Source organism: Bufo bufo, chromosome 10 (assembly GCF_905171765.1).
Source record: "Bufo bufo chromosome 10, aBufBuf1.1, whole genome shotgun sequence".
Lineage (NCBI taxonomy): Eukaryota > Metazoa > Chordata > Amphibia > Anura > Bufonidae > Bufo > Bufo bufo.
Genome location: NC_053398.1, coordinates 15,824,641 through 15,844,470, shown reverse-complemented (window position 1 = coordinate 15,844,470; position 19,830 = coordinate 15,824,641). Strand labels below are relative to the sequence as shown.

General features: G+C 38.2%; 1 protein-coding gene across 1 annotated transcript; it reads left to right on the top strand.

Moving 5' to 3' along the window:
* Positions 1 to 1,586: 1,586 nt before the first annotated feature.
* Positions 1,587 to 10,425, top strand: RAG1 (recombination activating 1). Its single transcript, XM_040410397.1, has 2 exons — positions 1,587 to 1,671; positions 7,283 to 10,425. The coding sequence occupies exon 2, from the start codon at positions 7,294 to 7,296 to the stop codon at positions 10,423 to 10,425; it is 3,132 nt and encodes a 1,043-aa protein (XP_040266331.1). The 5' UTR covers positions 1,587 to 1,671; positions 7,283 to 7,293.
* The last annotated feature ends 9,405 nt before the right edge of the window (positions 10,426 to 19,830 follow it).

Genomic DNA, 19,830 nt, shown 5'->3' with positions numbered 1-19,830 from the left:
AGAGAATAGCTATATCACTATATGCTGTGCGGGAGCTATGTATTCTCTATAAGAGTCAGCTTTGGCATTCTCCTATCTGTCTTTGTATACAAAAGATCAGGCTTGTTTCAATCCAAACTGCTCAAGGCTTTCAGGAACAGTGATGGCCAGTTCGCCAGCGAACACATGCGGGCTGCCATATTAACTCACAAGTCCGGCGATGCACAGGTAAGTCCTTACCTGTGCACGAGCCGGTCTGAAATCAAATGCGGTCTCCGGGAGCAGGCAGTTCCGAGAACAGCCCGGTGAAGGTCCCCGGCGGCTGTTCTCGGAACTGCCTGCCCCCGGAGACCGCATTTGATTTCAGACCGGCTCGTGCACAGGTAAGGACTTACCTGTGCATCGCCGGACTTGTGAGTTAAGATGGCAGCCCGCATGTGTTCGCTGGCGAACTGGCTATCACTGTTCAGGAACATTCAGGGGGCGCTCCATACTTATTAGATTAGCGTCAGCGGTTGTAAAACTGCAACACTACACACTTGCTTGTCGGTTCTCAGGGATCCCATACAAGTGAATGGAGCGAGGTGTGTGATTTGTAGGTTCACAGCAGCTGGAGTGCCGGAGGTCGCTGACCCCTGCATTAGAGGACTGGCCGGTCCCTCTGAAATCTAATCCTTCATCTAATATGCATTGCCACTAGTGATTAGCAAAGTATTAAAAAAATATTGATTTGGCTGCTTCGCCGAATTTAAAAAAAAATTCCGCTTTGTGACAAATTACTTTGTCATTTATTTGTAAGTAGCGGGTGTGGGTGCGATGAGAGAGATTGGCGATAGTGCCTCTACCCGTCATCTAATATAAATAAGATAGTGTACAATAAAAAAATAAATAATACTTGATCCATTTGCCTGCAACCGCATCTTGCTTGAAGGTCTGGCGAGAAATCTCGCGTGGCCTGAGATGACGTCATCATGCCGGCCGGAGTGATGACGTCATACATCACCGTGCACGGGATTTGAGCCGAGATCTTCAAGCAAGATGGCGGCGGCCAGCTCATCGAGAGCAAATGGATCAGGTAGGTATTATGTATGTTTTTTTTTTTTTTTACACTATTTCAGTTTAATTCGACTGACAAGGAAATTCGGCTTTGCGGCGAATCGCTAATTGCCGCCGTTAGTTAACTGTGCAGTGTTATCACATTCACATGCTACATGAGTGCCGTATACGCCATTAAATGCATTTACAGTACCTGGTGACAGCGGCGTTCTCTTGTTTGTCCTGACATGCTGAGGTCTGTTGACCCACAAAAACAGAAAACACAGAAATGTATATTTTTTTTTGAAGTGGCACGGAATAACACAGCTGTGCCAGTCATGCTCTGCCTGTCTCCAGCCCTATGAGAACCCGGCTCCGTAAAACCTCTGTGGCTAAACCACTGAGATTCTGCAAAACAGGGCGTCCCAGGTGCAGAGAGGAGGGACGGGCCTGGCCCCAGCTGTGGTAAAGGGGGTCAGCCGGCCTTTCTTCTTATTGGCTGCCAGGGCCATGTGCAATAATTGGAACCCTGGCATGAAATGATATATAGAGGCACAGAGAGCTCGCCATGCCAAGCAGAAAAGGCTGGCGCTCATCATCCAAGGTCGGGGATCTGACTGACACTTGTGTGCGTGGGCACTGACGAGCTGGCATCAGGTATGGTATCTACAGCTCTGTATAGTCCATTAGTCCTAGGCTTGTCTGTCATAACCTGGCCACATCCCGGGCCTATTATCTGACCAACACAAGGCTCATCATCGCCTTGCCTGCTCCTTTCTACAGGGACCTGCATTTCAGATTTTCCCATTCGAAATCCTGGCCAGGGGTGAGCATCTGTCACATTAGCAGGCATTAAGAGCGTGTGACAACCCTTGGCCGGGGATCTCCTGGGCACTGGTTTGCTGAAGTGTATTAAGTCTGCAGCTGGATATCTGTGCCGCCCCCGCACCGGCCCCGAGGGTCTGCTTTATATCCGACATTTCATAGAGTTTGGAGAAAAGTAGCCCCCGTCACATTTCTTGGAGCTGGATGGCGCGAACCCTCCCGCTGAATGCTTAAATTACACCCTCCAACATTTACTAAAAAGTCACGTTTTTTCCTAAATTTACCCGATCTCCGCTATATTTTTTTGCTGAATATTTTAAATGTCAGGCAATTCTTTCCAAGCCTGGACACAAAAATAAAAATGTTTCTAGACTTTGCGTTATGTGCAGGTTGTTATCCGGAGCTGTGAACTTTTCACGGAGCGCGAGGATACGCTTCCAAATCTTATGGCTGCGATGTTTTAAAATGAGGCTAAAAGAACCGTCTTTGATGCTTTCGGCCATAGGGAGAATGTGTTACCTGAGGGGTTTATGTGCCTATCACTGATATATGTGTTTATATTGTATTACGATTACTTTATTTTAACATTTTGTATTTATTTTTCTTTGTTTCCCTGATTAGGGGGCTCGGAGTGTTATATATTGTGGGGCTAGAGGAATGCATGGCCTACACAGTGAAACGAGGGTTATTTAATAATAATAATAATGAAAAATATATGATAATTGAAACAATGATAATATGTTATGTGGTAGTAATATGGTTCTTATCATAAATTGTATTATAGTAATGGAATGTATAGTATACTATCTATGGGCTCATGCACATAAACTTAGTTTTTGTCCGCATCCGATCCTCATTTTTTGCGGGTTGGACCCGGACCAATTCACTTCACTGGGGCCGTAAAAAAAAGAGGACACCATATCCATATGCCTGTTTTGTGGCATCCGCAAAAATATAGAACATGCCCTATTCTTGTCTGCGTTACGGACAAGGATAGGACTGTTCTATTAGGGGCGGCTGTTCCGTTCTGCAAAATACAGAATACACGCGGTGTCTGTGTTTTGAGGATCCACAATTTACAGACCGCAAAATATCCAACGGTTGTGTGCATGAGAAAACCCCTTTACCATTTGGACACCACTGATCAGATTAACCAATCACATTCTACTATTCCATTTACTATCTATCTCCATCAACGAGCTATTTACCATCTATCCAACATTGGAGTCACATCAGGAGCACATTTCACCTTAATTCAATACTGTTTCCGGTCACTGTGTAGCACCAGCCTTAGATTGTAATATGTTGGTTATTTTAGTGAGAATCGAATAATTCATCATTCAGTAATCCCGAATATCTGATAAACATCTCACTTGACACACGGCAACGTAATTTACAATTTCACAAGCCTGATCAGAAGGAACGAATTAGTGCAAAGTGAGGGGTTAATTTGCATATCATTGATGTCTGTCTTTATATTATGATCAGTGTTCAATCTAAGCCTCGGCGGCTGCTGAGCGAGGTCGGCCTCAGAGGTGGGCGATAGGAAAACCTAAGATAAATAGATAGATAGGAGATAGATATAATATGGATAGATAGATATAAGAGATAGATAGATAGATAGATAGATAGATAGATAATAGATAGATAATAGATAGATAATAGATAGATAGATAGATAGATGGTAGATAGATAGATAGATAGATAATAGATATATAGATAATAGATAGATAGATAGATAGATAGATAGATAGATAGATAGATGGTAGATAGATAGATAGATAATAGATATATAGATAATAGATAGATAGATAGATAGATAGATAGATAGATAGATGATAGATAGATGATAGATAGATAGATAGATAATAGATAGATAGATAGATAGATAGATAGATAATAGATAGATAGATAGATAGATAGATAGATAGATAGATAGATAGATAGATAATAGATAGATAGATAGATAGATAGATAGATAGATAATAGATAGATAGATAGATAAATAGATAATAGATAGATAGATAGATAGAGCAGTAGAAAAAAGTTACAAGGCAGCACTCTGGTCTTCAGTGGATCATTTATTCAACCCATGCCAAGCACTGAAGACCAGAGGGCTGCCTTGTAACTTTTTTCTACTGCTCTATCTATCTATCTATCTATCTATCTATCTATCTATCTATCTATCTATAATCTATCTATCTATCTATCTATCTATCTATCTATTATCTATTATCTATCTATCTATCTATTATCTATCTCATATCTATCTATCTATCTATCTATCATCTATCTATCTATCTATCACTGCTTGAGAAAAATCCCATTGAGAGGATTGAAACGTCGCATGCTTGGTGAATAAAGCTTCTTTTACTTCTTCACTACCTGGATGTGCTGCGGAGTTCATTTATTCTATACTGTTTGGAGGTGGATCGCCGACTCAGCCGCTGGCACTCCGTCTGTACTCTTCAGACAGTGGTGCTGCCACATTCCTTGATTTATTTATATCTATCTCTCTATCTATCTATTATCTATCTATCAATCTATCTATCTAATATCTATCTATCTATCTCATATCTATCTATTATCTATCTATCTATCTATCTATCTATCTATCTATCTATTATCTATCTATCTATTATCTATCTCATATCTATCTATCTATCTCATATCTATCTCTCTATCTATCTATCTATCTATCTATTTATCGATCTATTTCATATCTATCTATCTATCTCATATCTATCTCTCTATCTATCTATCTATTTATCGATCTATTTCATATCTATCTATCCATCTCCTATCTATCTATTATCTATCTATCTATCTATCTATCCATCTCCTATCTATCTATTATCTATCTATCTATTATCTATCTATTATCTATCTATTATCTATCTATCTATCTATCTATCTATCTATCTATCTATCTATCTATCTATCATTATCTATCTCTCTATCTATCTATCTATCTATCTATCTCTCTATCTATCTATCTATCTCTCTATCTATCTATCTATCTATCTATCTATCTATCTATCTCTTATCTATCTATCTATCTATCTATCTATCTATCTATCTATCTATCTATCTCTCTATCTATCTATCTATCTCTCTATCTATCTATCTATCTATCTATCTATCTATCTATCTATCTATCTCTTATCTATCTATCCAGGGCCATTGCAAGGATTTTTGCCAACACAAGCGAAGCTACATTTTGGCGCCCCCGCTGCCCTAGAAGTTGAACTCTATGGTTTTGAGTTGACCCATTGTTGTCCGTTTGTTGCAGCCGTAATACAGACGCTAAAATGCTCCAATAGTTCGGCCATGTGAAAGCGGAGAGGTTTTCATGTTTTATGTAAATATGGCTTAAAAATTGGATTATTGGATTATGCCGTAGGTTTATTGTGGCAATATATGTTCTTGTGATTTTATGTATTGCATGTGTGTCTATCCAGTGTTGCCCGTCTTATCTCTAAACCACAGATGTTTTGACAATGTTATATACGGGGCCGGCATAAGCACCAGGCAAAGCCCAGCAGATGCTGAGGGTTACTGTACTTGGGAGGGGGAATGTGGTGGCTGCGGTGTGAATCTGAGCGGGGGAGATAAGGGCTCTCGGATGGATGGATGGACAGACGGTGGATAGATAGTGAGATAGATAGATAATTATGAAATAGATAGATATCAGATGGATGGATGGATAGATAGATAGATAGATAGATATTAGATAGATAGATAGATAGATGATAGATATAGATAGATAGATAGATAGATAGATAGATATGAGATAGATAGATGGATATGAGATAGATAAATACATACATAGGTAGATACGACATAGATAGATAATGTCCAAAGAACAAAAATTGAGGCAGCACTCCAAAGAAGGTGAAGGTGATGGACCTATTTATTACCCATTTATTACCCCAGAGTGACTGTGGTAATAAATAGGTCCACCACCTTCACCTTCTTTGGAGTGCTGCCTCAATTTTTGTTCTTTGGACATTATCTGTGGATTCGTACCTGGAATCTGGGAGGGATTGCACCCAATTTCACTTTCTAGGAGAGTGTGCTGCTGTTGTTTTTTGTTTGTGTAGATATATAGATATTAGATAGATAGATAGATAGATAGATAGATAGAAAGATATATAGATAGATGATAGATAGATAGATAGATAGATAATAGATAGATAGATATAGATAGATAATAGATAGATAGATAATAGATAGATAATTAATAGATAGATAGATAGATAAATAGGATATAGATAGATAGATATTAGATAGATAGACAGATAAATAGATAGATAGATAATAGATAGATAGATAGATAGATAGACAGATAAATAGGATATAGATAGATAAGAGATAGATATTAGATAGAAAATAGATAAGATAGACATTAGATTGGACATAGATACCTGTAGATATGAAATAGAATAGTAGAATGTGATTGGTTAATGTGGACCTGTCACCTCTCCTCCGTTAATAAATATGCGCGTTCCCCATGTAATATTTCCAGAGAATCTATTCTTATGGATCTATGTTGTGCCTTTCCTTTATTTCCACTAGAACTTTACGAATGAATTGCCAGCAGCCTGCAGTAAAGGTGCAGAGTCAGACTCACCAGCTACTGGTAACACCCAGCAGTACCTTTACTACAGAGAGTTTATTTGTAAAATTCTAGCAGTTATATTAAAGGAATGGCATAACATAGAGTCGTAAGAATAGATGCTCCAGAACTGTTATTACATGGGGAATGCATGTAGTTACTAAAACAGACACGTCAGGAGAGGTGACAGCTCCTCTTTAATGTGGTCAAATTCTGAGCCGCTTAATTTCTTAATATATCTTTTTTGCAGTCCAAGTTCCATTTTTTCTGATACAGCGCTCCAAGTCCACCATATAGACATAAAGTTACATTGTCTAATTTTTGACTGCCTTCTGCTACCACTAGAGGGAGCTGAGGAACTTACTGTATACAGTTACATTTGCAGTAAGCTTTTCCACTCCCTCTACTGGTGAAGGCGGGTAGAATTTGATAATTTAACTCTATGTCCATGCAGGGGAGTTGTAGTTCTGTATTAAGAAAGCCCAGACCAAAATCATATATTAAGAAATTAATCAGTGCAGAATTTTGAACGTATTTAGGTTCCAAGGCAGACATTCACTTTAAAGTCTCTTAATGTAGAGATTATCAAAACTGGTGTTACGGAAAACTGGTGCAAACAATCAGATTCATTTTTCAGAGCTCCTTTGGAAAATGAAAGGTGGAATCTGATTGGTTGCTGTGGGAAAGTAAGCCAGTTCTACTTTACACACACGTTTTTAATAAATCTCCCCCCTGTGTACAACCAAAGCTGGTATAAAATTAGCCATATGTTTTTCATAGATTGTATAAAGAAGTCTTAACATGTATACTTCTCATGTCTTTCAGCACTCAAGGACATGGAGTTGCCATTGGTCAGCACTCCAGAAAACCCAGTGACAAATGAAATACAGCCCCCATATACCAAATTCTCAGAATGGAAGTTTAAGCTGTTCAGAGTGAAGTCCCTGGAGAGGACATCCTCACAAGAACACAATGATGACAGTGGGGTGTCTTGTACTAGCTCTCAGGGAAAATCCCCACATTTCAATGAGAGTTCTGATGACCTCAGCCAAGAGTCCTCAATGACATCACCTAGAAATGGCAAAGATCTGGAGGACAGCATCTCAGATAACAATGAGGCCCAGGTGAAGAGACTGGAAGAAGATGCCCACATAGCCATTTTACAACATTTATGTCGCATTTGTGGAGTCTCTTTTAAAATGGATCAACAGAACAGGAGTTACCCAGTACATGGACCAGTAGACAACGAGACTCAAGATGTCCTAAGACGGAAAGAGAAGAAAGCCACCTCCTGGCCTGAACTCATCTCCAAGGTCTTTAAGATAGATGTAAGAGGTGATTTAGACTCCAAGCATCCCACATGTTTTTGCCATAACTGCTGGAGTATCATGAATAAAAAATTCAGCAATTCCTGCAGTGAGGTTTATTTCCCTCGTAACAATGCCGTGGAATGGAAGCCTCACAGTTCAACATGTGACATTTGCAATTCCTCCAAAAACTGGGGTAAGAGAAAGGGAACAATCCACCAAAATACAATTATCAAAAAGAGAAAAATCAGCGTGGAACATGGAAAGAATAACAAAAATGGAAACATCTCATCCCTCTGGAAGAAGAATAAGACCCTGAATCAAATTAAGAACCAGTGCAAACATATCCATCTTGACCCCGGTTTACTGGTGGTGGACTATCCTTCTAATTTTATCAAGTCAGTCACATGCCAGGTGTGTGAACACATATTGTCTGATCCAGTGCAAACCTCATGCAAACATTTGTTCTGCAGGACTTGCCTCCTCAAATACTTCAAGATCATGGGTTGCTACTGTCCATCTTGTAGACACACTTGTTTTCCAACAGATCTTATAACGCCCGTGAAGTCCTTTCTCAGCATTTTGAACTCCTTGATCTTAAAGTGCATAGTGACCGGATGTGATGAAGAAATCCTGCTTGGAAAATACTCTCAACATATCTCCAAGCATAAGGAAATCAAAGGTAAAGATGCCTATGCTCATATCAACAAAGGTGGAAGACCCAGGCAACATCTACTGTCACTCACAAGGAGAGCACAAAAGCACCGTCTTAGAGAGCTCAAGATGCAAGTGAAGGCTTTTGCCGATAAAGAAGAAGGAGGTGATGTGAAATCAGTTTGCTTGACTCTCTTTCTCCTGGCCTTAAGAGCAAGGAATGAACACCGCCAGGCTGATGAGTTAGAGGCCATCATGGAAGGTAGGGGAGCAGGACTGCAACCAGCCGTCTGCCTTGCAATACGAGTAAACACTTTTCTGAGCTGTAGCCAGTACCATAAAATGTACAGAACAGTCAAAGCCATAACTGGGAGGCAGATCTTCCAACCTTTGCATGCTCTGAGAAACGCAGAGAAAGCCCTGCTACCAGGTTGCCATCCTTTCGAATGGAAACCACCACTGAAGAATGTGTCCACCATTACAGATGTTGGCATCATTGATGGCCTATCAGGACTAAATCGATCTGTTGATGAATATCCTGTTGATGCAATCTCCAAAAGGTTTAGATATGATGCTGCTCTGGTTTCAGCTTTGAAAGATTTGGAAGAAAATATCCTCGAAGGTTTAAAGTCCAAAGACCTAGAGGAATACCTCTCTGGGCCATTTATTGTGGTGATTAAAGAAGCATGTGACGGTATGGGAGATGTAAGTGAGAAGCATGGCTGTGGACCTGCAGTACCAGAGAAGGCTGTCCGCTTCTCCTTCACCATCATGAACATAAGTGTTACCGACAGCAAAAATGGATCTGTTAGAATTTTTGAGGAGGCTAAACCCAATTCTGAACTTTGCTGCAAACCTGTGTGTTTAATGCTTGCTGATGAATCAGATCATGAAACTCTAACTGCCATCCTGGGTCCTCTGATAGCCGAAAGAGAATCCATGAAATGCAGTGAGCTTCTCTTGGAAATTGGAGGAATACGTAGAAGCTTTAAGTTTATCTTCCGGGGTACAGGTTATGATGAGAAGTTTGTGCGTGAAGTTGAAGGACTTGAAGCCTCAGGTTCTATCTATATTTGTACTCTTTGTGATGCCACCCGTCTAGAAGCTTCTCAGAACTTGGTTTTCCATTCCATTACCAGAAGCCACGGTGAGAACTTGCAACGCTATGAAACATGGAGAGCTAATCCCTACCATGAATCTGTCGATGAACTTCGTGACAGGGTTAAGGGAGTTTCTGCAAAGCCATTTATTGAAACCCTCCCATCCATTGATGCTTTGCACTGTGACATTGGAAATGCGGCAGAGTTTTATCGAATATTCCAACTAGAAATAGGAGAAGTCTACAAAAACTCCAAAGCCACCACAGAAGAACGAAAGAAATGGCAGGCAACACTTGACAAACACCTTAGGAAGAGGATGAACTTAAAACCTATAATGAGAATGAATGGAAACTTTGCTCGAAAACTCATGACCAAGGAAACAGTTGAGGCCATTTGCGAGCTAATACATTCCGAGGAGAGAAAAATGGCCCTCACAGAACTTATGGAATTGTATCTCAAAATGAAACCAGTGTGGCGTTCTTCATGCCCAGCGAAAGAGTGCCCAGAGTTGCTCTGCCAGTATAGTTACCACTCTCAGAGATTTGCAGAGCTCTTGTCCACCAAGTTCAAGTATAGATATGAGGGCAAGATCACCAATTACTTCCACAAAACCCTAGCCCACGTCCCAGAGATCATTGAACGTGACGGTTCTATCGGAGCTTGGGCCAGTGAAGGCAATGAATCTGGTAATAAACTGTTCAGACGCTTCCGAAAAATGAACGCCAGACAATCTAAAACCTATGAGATGGAAGATGTTTTGAAGCATCATTGGCTTTACACATCTAAATATCTTCAGAAATTTATGAATGCTCATGCTACTCTGAAGAACCAAGGTTTTACCATAGATCTAGAACCCTTTCAAGAGCACGAGGAAGGAATAGATTCTTTAGAGTTAATGGAATTCTGAGTTCAGGTTCTAGAATGTTCTACTATGGTTTTGCTCCATGTGGATAAACTTGTGTCCACAAGCAACCTCAAGGAGACACCCAAGCTCCCGGTTGCTAGGACCAAGGTATAATGAGCCTATTCTCCAAAGGTGACTGGAGAATGCTCTATGTTGTGAGAAATATTATTAACATCTTGATAGCAGATGGTTAGGATAGTTCCATACTGTAATGAGAATGAAAAATGGTAGAACCGTATTATTTTTGCAATTATTCTTCAGAAATGGCTACATCTGTTTGGCTGGTATTCATCAGATTGTTTTAGAGTTTTACATGTTGAAGAATTGATGGTTGTGGTTTATATTTTTGTAGTCTCTTGTAACAGACAATGCTTGTTTTAAGTGAATTAAGACCTCATTGACTATTTGTAGCTAGGTACTTTTTACCTACCTCCTGGGGCCAAGTTTCCTTCATCTTGTCACCCCAACTCTTGCTTGCTATACCTGTCTCTATCTCTGTTTTCTTCCATTAATTATCATACAGGTATATGGGAACTATTTGCTTCTTTTTTTATATATTATTATACTAAAGCAATTTATATAGGATTTAGATATTCCTCTTTCTATAGTTATATAATGTGATAGCACTCAAGTTTTATATAGTTTACCCCCAGGTAAGAGTGTGTCACTGTTTTAGGGACTCATAAATGTTCCACTGAAAACTCTATTTTGAGAGTTCACATCTCAAATATGACCCCTTAAGGGGGTTGTCCGGGTTCTAGATATTGATGACTTATACTCAGGATAGGTAATCGCTTTCAGATTTGGGGGGGAGATCTGACATCCGATGTAGTGGACTGAGTCAGAAGCAAAAGGCTTCGTCCACTATGTAGTGGCTGGTGGGGTTATCGCAGCTCAGCACTCATTCAGGGTGACCTCACCAATCTGATGACCTGAGTATAGGTTGGACAGCCCCTTTAAAGTGAATGCGTGCTCATGGCCAAATAATGTCTTTATTCATTTCTTAATGAGTCTTTATAGAGGTTGAACCTCTGCGTCGAATCCACTGCATAGACATAGGATTAAATAATAAAATTCTGTCTGCCTGCAGCCACCACTAGGGTGAGCTAATGAGCTTACTGTATACTGTTTATACACTAATGGTGGCATTCATTTCGATGGTGTTTCTGAAAGATCTGGGCTATTTCCGCCAGTCTCCTAAAAGTGATCCACATACTGTATATATTCATATAAACTATTGACAACCAAAGAACATTTATAGCTAGTAATGAACTTTTATAGCTTTTGCACCAATATTAAAGCTCCATAATGCACCATGGAAGCCGGCGCAGCACAGAGATAAATTCTTGAGTCATGAGAAATGGATTCTAGATGTAATACCTCAATGGTGTTTTGCATACTTTTCACAGAACAGGACGTCTCCTATCTGCACGTGTTGTAAGGTTCCATCCCACACAGATCTGTTTTGTATGGATCCTTAATATAGCATGCATAGGCCGTGATGGGCTGATACTGCACCTCCATGTGCTCCATGGGAAACTGTGGCATGCTCCATCACATGCAATATTACAGATGCATTCTTCCCTAGAATTATTGCTTCTAGGGCAATCTATGGCACCTCATGCAATATATGGTACCCCATGGAGGTACAAAAGGAAATCCCATGGAGTGTCAGACTGCCACACATGGGCCTCACAGTGGCATGCATTACAAATAACCTATCTTTTGCACTTGTACATATCACAATTCTAGGCTTACCTCAGGCTTACCTCGTGACTTTGTCACTTTGAATTTTTACATTGGGCTACACTTTAGACAATCACAATTTAACATTGCAACCTGACATCTAAAACCATCCAATTGTGCATCTAAGTCAACCCAAGACAGCTCTGTTTATTCCCTGGAAACATTGCTATAGTTGACCATGGCCATTATGGTAGGTTCTAATTTTTGTGTTTAGGAGCTATATCGCATGAGGGTCTAGTTGTACCCCATTGTTATGAGTTCAATCCCATAGAGGTCTAGTCCTACCATACTGATGATGCAAACTCTATCTCATGAGGGTCTACCTTTACCTTACTAATGGTCCAAGCTTTATATCATGAAGGCCTAGTTGTCCACTACCAATGATAGGAGCTCCATCTCATTAGATGGTCTAGTTTTACCCTAATGATAATATGAGCTTCATCTAATGAGGTTCTAGCTCCACCCTACTGATGCTATGAGCTTCATCTCATAAAGGTCTAGATCTACTGTACTGATGATATAAGCTCCATCTTGAGCATCTAGTTATACTCTACTGAGGACATGAGTTACATCTCATAAAAGTCTGGTGGTAGTTACAGTAGTTCTAGCTCTAGTAGGAGTACTTCTACCCTACTGATGATACAAGCTCTATCACAAGGGATCTACTTCTACCATGGGCGGACTGGGAACTTAAAGTGGCCCTGGAAAATAACTAAAAGTGGCCCCATTTTGTAGGCTGGTCCAAATTAACAGAAGGCGGGGCAACATAAGTAGGTGGGGTCAACAATACCATGGTGCAAAATACCATCCCAGCAGAACCAAATAACACAGTGTAGCACAATATACTACCCCAAAAGCTGGCCCACTGTGTTGGCCATCAATAGCTACCATCTTCTATCCTCCTCCTCCTCCAGTTGTCTATGGAGCAGGAGGCTTAAGAGGTGAGGTGCGGGCCACAGCAGTTGAATTCAGGAGGGCATGTGCAGTCGCTGGCTAGGTACATGAGTTCCTGATTCTCACAGCGTTAATTACTGTTGAGAGCTCATTATGTACTCAGTCAGCGGCAGAAAGGAGGGCTTGGGTGGCCCTCTGGGGGCCTCGGTCCACCAGGAAATTTCCCTGTAGGGTCTATGTCCAATCCGCCCTTGACTTCTACTTTACTGATGATTTAAGCTCTATATATTATGAGAGTCTAGGTTTCCCCTACCTATGATAGGAGCTCCATCTCATGGGGGTCTAGATCTACCTTACTAATGTTATGACCTTCATCTCCTAAGTATCTGGTTCTACTGTACTGATAACATGAACTCTGCTTCATGAAGGTCCAGTTCTACCAAACTGATAATCTGTGATATCTCATGAGGTCTTCACAAAGTCCTGGGTTTGTGAGGTTGCAATGTTAATAACACTTAACACTCCGTTCTTCTACCTCATTTTTTTTTGCACAAAACAGTTTTTTATTTATTTTTGTAAAACCACTGAATTTTGTCTGTCAAGGCTCAGCTGCCTGTTCCAGTTAGTGGTGAGGGAAGTTAGGCTTATGTGTGAGTTTCTCGCCTTTTCTTGAGGTTTGTGTTTAGAAGTCATTTTTAAACTGACAATGTCACTTTTTATCAACGTTCCTGCCTCATTTCATTTTCTTTTTTAAAGAGACTACTGTTTAATACAAAATGCGTTTAAAGGAACGCTCCTTGCAAGACATATACACCATGGACTGAGGGGCGGTACATGACTCCTGAGGGTTTCAAATCCTGATATAGAGTCTGTGTGTCATGCTCCGCCCCTCAGTCCCTTCATTTTACGTATCAGTTTTGCCTGGAGTGCTTCTTTAAGTTTTGGGTTACATTGTGTTGTAACTATGAGAAATACTGTTTGTAGAGGTGTAACTCCTCTGCGGCTTTTGAGCCCCTCAGGCTTCTAGGCTCGGATAGAACTTCTACCTCTGAATCCCCTATAGTTCTGCTGTGAATTTTTTATTTCAGTTTATTAAAATGTTTTTTGAAATTTATTGTTTAAAATGGTAACACATGTATTTTTTATGTGGGACTGAACATATTGTGGGAAATGTATCAATACTGTCTAATGCAACCAATCACAGCGCAGCTTTCATTCTACCAGAGCAGTTTAAGAAATGAACTCTGAGCTCTGATTGGTTGCTAGGAGCAACAAAGGACAATTTTTTTGGTTAATACATCTCCCTATTGTCATGTTCTCTGCCGAAGATGATCACATCATGGCATTAATATTGGGAGAGTGAACAATGTAATTGTTTTGTGATATCTTATTGCATACTTCTTGAAATATGTTTTGTGTAAAAAAAAAATTTTAAGTTTCATACGCAAAAAATGTTAAAGTAAGATTAATGTTAAAATAAAACGTTTAATGTTTAATAAAGATTTGATGGCTAAAATCTTCTCTTTGTGTATTGTGTATGTAAAACATCATATAAGGTGGAATATTAGGGGAAATGTAATGAACTTTTAAAGCCACTAAGGTATTGATATACTGACCGCAGCATTTCTATGAAAAAGCCCTGTCCACTGCCAGAAACACAGAATGCTGGCTTTATCTGGGTAATTATTCCAACAATTCACATTTATATTCTTAAACATACAGTATTAGCAGTATTATAGTAGTTATATTCTTGTACATAGGAGCAGTATTATAGTAGTTATATTCTTATACATAGGAGCAGTATTATAGTAGTTATATTCTTGTACATAAGAGCAGTATTATAGTAGTTATATTCCTGTATATAGGAGCAGTATTATAGTAGTTATATTCTTGTACATAGGAGCAGTATTATAGTAGTTATATTCTTGTACATAGGAGGCAGTATTATAGTAGTTATATTCTTGTCCATAGGAGGCAGTATTATAGTAGTTATATTCTTGTACTTAGGAGCAGTATTATAGTAGTTATATTCTTGTACATAGGAGGAAGTATTATAGTATTTATATTCCTGTACATAGGAGCAGTATTATAGTAGTTATATTCCTGTACATAGGAGCAGTATTATAGTAGTTATATTCTTGTACATAGGAGCAGTATTACATTAGTTATATTCTTGTACATAGGAGCTGTATTATAGTAGTTATATTCTTGTACACAGTAGCAGTATTATAGTAGTTATGTTCTTGTACATAGGAACAATATTATAGTAGTTATATTCTTATATATAGGAGGCAGTATTATAGTAGTTATAGTCTTGTACATAGGAGGCAGTATTATAGTAGTTATATTCTTGTACATAGGAGCAGTATTATAGGAGTTATATTCTTGTACATAGGAGCAGTATTATAGTAGTTATATTCTTATATATAGGAGGCAGTATTATAGTAGTTATAGTCTTGTACATAGGAGGCAGTATTATAGTAGTTATATTCTTGTACATAGGAGGCAGTATTATAGTAGTTATATTCTTGTACATAGGAGGCAGTATTATAGTAGTTATATTCTTGTACATAGGAACAATATTATAGTAGTTATATTCTTGTACATAGCAGGCAGTATTATAGTAGTTATATTCTTGTACATAGGAGGCAGTATTATAGTAGTTATATTCTTGTATATTGGAGGCAGTATTATAGTAGTTATAGTCTTGTACATAGGAGGCAGTATTATAGTAGTTATATTCTTGTACATAGGAGGCAGTATTATAGTAGTTATATTCTTGTATATTGGAGGCAGTATTATAGTAGTTATAGTCTTGTACATAGGAGGCAGTATTATAGTAGTTATATTCTTGTACATAGGAGCAGTATTATAGTAGTTATATTCCTGTACATAGGAGCAGTATTATAGGAGTTATATTCTTGTACATAGGAGGCAGTATTATAGTAGTTATATTCTTATATATAGGAGGCAGTATTATAGTAGTTATAGTCTTGTACATAGGAGGCAGTATTATAGTAGTTATATTCTTGTACATAGGAGGCAGTATTATAGTAGTTATATTCTTGTACATAGGAGGCAGTATTATAGTAGTTATATTCTTGTACATAGGAACAATATTATAGTAGTTATATTCTTGTACATAGCAGGCAGTATTATAGTAGTTATATTCTTGTACATAGGAGGCAGTATTATAGTAGTTATATTCTTGTATATAGGAGGCAGTATTATAGTAGTTATAGTCTTGTACATAGGAGCAGTATTATAGTAGTTATATTCTTGTACATAGGAACAATATTATAGTAGTTATATTCTTGTACATAAGAGGCAGTATTATAGTAGTTATATTCTTGTACATAGGAGGCAGTATTATAGTAGTTATATTCTTCTACATAGGAGGCAGTATTATAGTAGTTATATTCTTCTACATAGGAGGCAGTATTATAGTAGCTATATTCCTGTACATAGGAACAGTATTATAGTAGTTATATTCTTGTACATAGGAGGCAGTATTTATAGTAGTTATATTCTTGTCCATTGAAGGCAGTATTATAGTAGTTATATTCTGGTACATATGAGGCAGTATTATAGTAGTTATATTCTGGTACATATGAGGCAGTATTATAGTAGTTATATTCTTGTACATAGGAGCAGTATTATAGTAGTTATATTATTGTACATAGGAGGCAGTATTATAGTAGTTATATTCCTGTACATAGGAGCAGTATTATAGTAGTTATATTCTTGTACTTAGGAGCAGTATTATAGTAGTTATATTCTTGTATATAGGAAGCAGTATTATAGTAGTTATAGTCTTGTACATAGGAGGCAGTATTATAGTAGTTATATTCTTGTACTTAGGAGCAGTATTATAGTAGTTATATTCTTGTATATAGGAAGCAGTATTATAGTAGTTATAGTCTTGTACATAGGAGGCAGTATTATAGTAGTTATATTCTTGTACTTAGGAGCAGTATTATAGTAGTTATATTCTTGTATATAGGAAGCAGTATTATAGTAGTTATAGTCTTGTACATAGAAGGCAGTATTATAGTAACATAACATGGTAACATAGTACATAAGGCCGAAAAAAGACATTTGTCCATCCAGTTCGGTCTGTTATCCTGCAAGTTGATCCAGAGGAAGGCAAAAACAAAAACAAAAAAACCTGTGAGGTAGAAGCCAATTTTCCCCACTTTAGGGGAATAAAAAATTCAGGCATCAGAATAACTCCCTGGATCAACGACCCCTCTCTAGTAGCTATAGCCTGTAATATTATTACACTCCAGAAATACATCCAGGCCCCTCTTGAATTCCTTTATTGTACTCAACATCACCACCTCCTCAGGCAGAGAGTTCCATATTCTCACTGCTCTTACCGTAAAGAATCCTCTTCTATGTTTGTGTACAAACCTTCTTTCCTCCAGACGCAGAGGATGTCCCCCCGTCACAGTCACAGTCCTGGGGATAAATAGATGATGGGAGAGATCTCTGTACTGACCCCTGATATATTTATACATAGTAATTAGATCTCCCCTCAGTCGTCTTTTTTTCTAAAGTGAATAACCCTAATGTTGATAATCTTTTAGGGTACTGTAGTTGCCCCATTCCAGTTATTACTTTAGTTGCCCTCCTCTGGACCCTCTCCAGCTCTGCTATGTCTGCCTTGTTTACAGGAGCCCAGAACTGTACACAGTCCTCTATGTGTGGTCTGACTAATGATTTGTAAAGTGGTAGGACTATGTTCTCATCACGGGCATCTATGCCCCTTCTGATGCAACCCATTATCTTATTGGCCTTGGCAGCAGCTGCCTGACACTGGTTTTTGCAGCTTAGTTTGCTGTTTATTAAAATTCCTAGATCCTTTTCCATGTCAGTGTTACCGAGTGTTTTACCATTTAGTATGTACGGGTGACTTGCATTATTCCTTCCCATGTGCATAACTTTACATTTGTCAGTGTTAAACCTCATCTGCCTCTTATCTGCCCAAGCCTCCAATCTATCCAGATCCCTCTGTAGTAGTATATTGTCCTCTGTAGTATATATACAGTATACTGTCCTCTGTAGTATATATATATACAGTATACTGTCCTCTTCAGTGTAAATTACTTTACACAGTTTAGTGTCATCTGCGAAAATTTATACTTTACTGTGCAAGCCTTCTAGAAGATCATTAATAAATATATTGAAGAGAATAGGGCCCAATACTGACCCCTGAGGTACCCCACTAGTGACAGTGACCCAATCTGAGTGTGTACTGTTAATAACCACCCTCTGTTTTCTATCCCTCAGCCAGTTACTTACCCACATACAGACGTTTTCTCCCAATCCGAGCCTTCTCATTTTATATACTAACCTTTTATGTGGTACAGTGTCAAATGCTTTGGAGAAGTCCAGATATACGACATCCATTGATTCGCCGCTGTCAAGTCTAGAACTTACCTACTCATAGAAACTGATTAAATTAGTTTGGCATGACCGATCCCTCACGAAGCCATGCTGATATGGCGTTATTTGCTTAATTCCGTTGAGATGCTCTAAGATAGCATCTCTCAGAAAACCTTCAAACTGTTTACCCACAACAGATGTTAAACTTACCGGCCTATAGTTTCCAGGCTCTGTTTTTGGACCCTTTTTGAATATTGGCACCACATTTGCCATAGTAGATATATTCTTGTACATAGGAGGAGTATTATAGTAGATATATTCTTGTCCATAGGAGCAGTATTATAGTAGTTATATTCCTATACATAGGAACAGTATTATAGTAGTTATATTCTTGCACATAGGAGCAGTATTATAGTAGTTATATTCTTGTACATAGGAGCAGTATTATAGTAGTTATATTCCTGTACATAGGAGCAGTATTATAGTAGTTATATTCTTGTACATAGTAGGCAGTATTATAGTAGTTATATTCTTGTACATAGGAGGCAGTATTATAGTAGTTATATTCTTGTACATAGGAGCAGTATTATAGTAGTTATATTCCTGTACATAGGAGCAGTATTATAGTAGTTATATTCTTGTATATAGGAGGCAGTATTATAGTAGTTATATTCTTGTACATAGTAGGCAGTATTATAGTAGTTATATTCTTGTTCATAGGAACAGTATTATAGTAGTTATATTCTTGTACATAGGAGGCAGTATTATAGTAGTTATATTCTTGTACATAGGAGCAGTAGTATAGTAGTTATATTCTTGTACATAGGAGGCAGTATTATAGTAGTTATATTCTTGTACATAGGAGCAGTATTATAGTAGTTATATTCTTGTACATAGGAGCAGTATTATAGTAGTTATATTCTTGTACATAGGAGCAGTATTATAGTAGTTATATTCTTGTACATAGGAGGCAGTATTATAGTAGTTATATTCTTGTACATAGGAGCAGTAGTATAGTAGTTATATTCTTGTACATAGGAGGCAGTATTATAGTAGTTATATTCTTGTACATAGGAACAGTATTATAGTAGTCATATTCTTGTACATAGGAGGCAGTATTATAGTAGTTATATTCTTGTACATAGGAGCAGTAGTATAGTAGTTATATTCTTGTACATAGGAGGCAGTATTATAGTAGTTATATTCTTGTACATAGGAGCAGTATTATAGTAGTTATATTCTTGTACATAGGAGCAGTATTATAGTAGTTATATTCTTGTACATAGGAACAGTATTATAGTAGTTATATTCTTGTCCATAGGAGCAGTATTATAGTAGTTATATTCCTGTACATAGGAGGCAGTATTATAGTAGTTATAT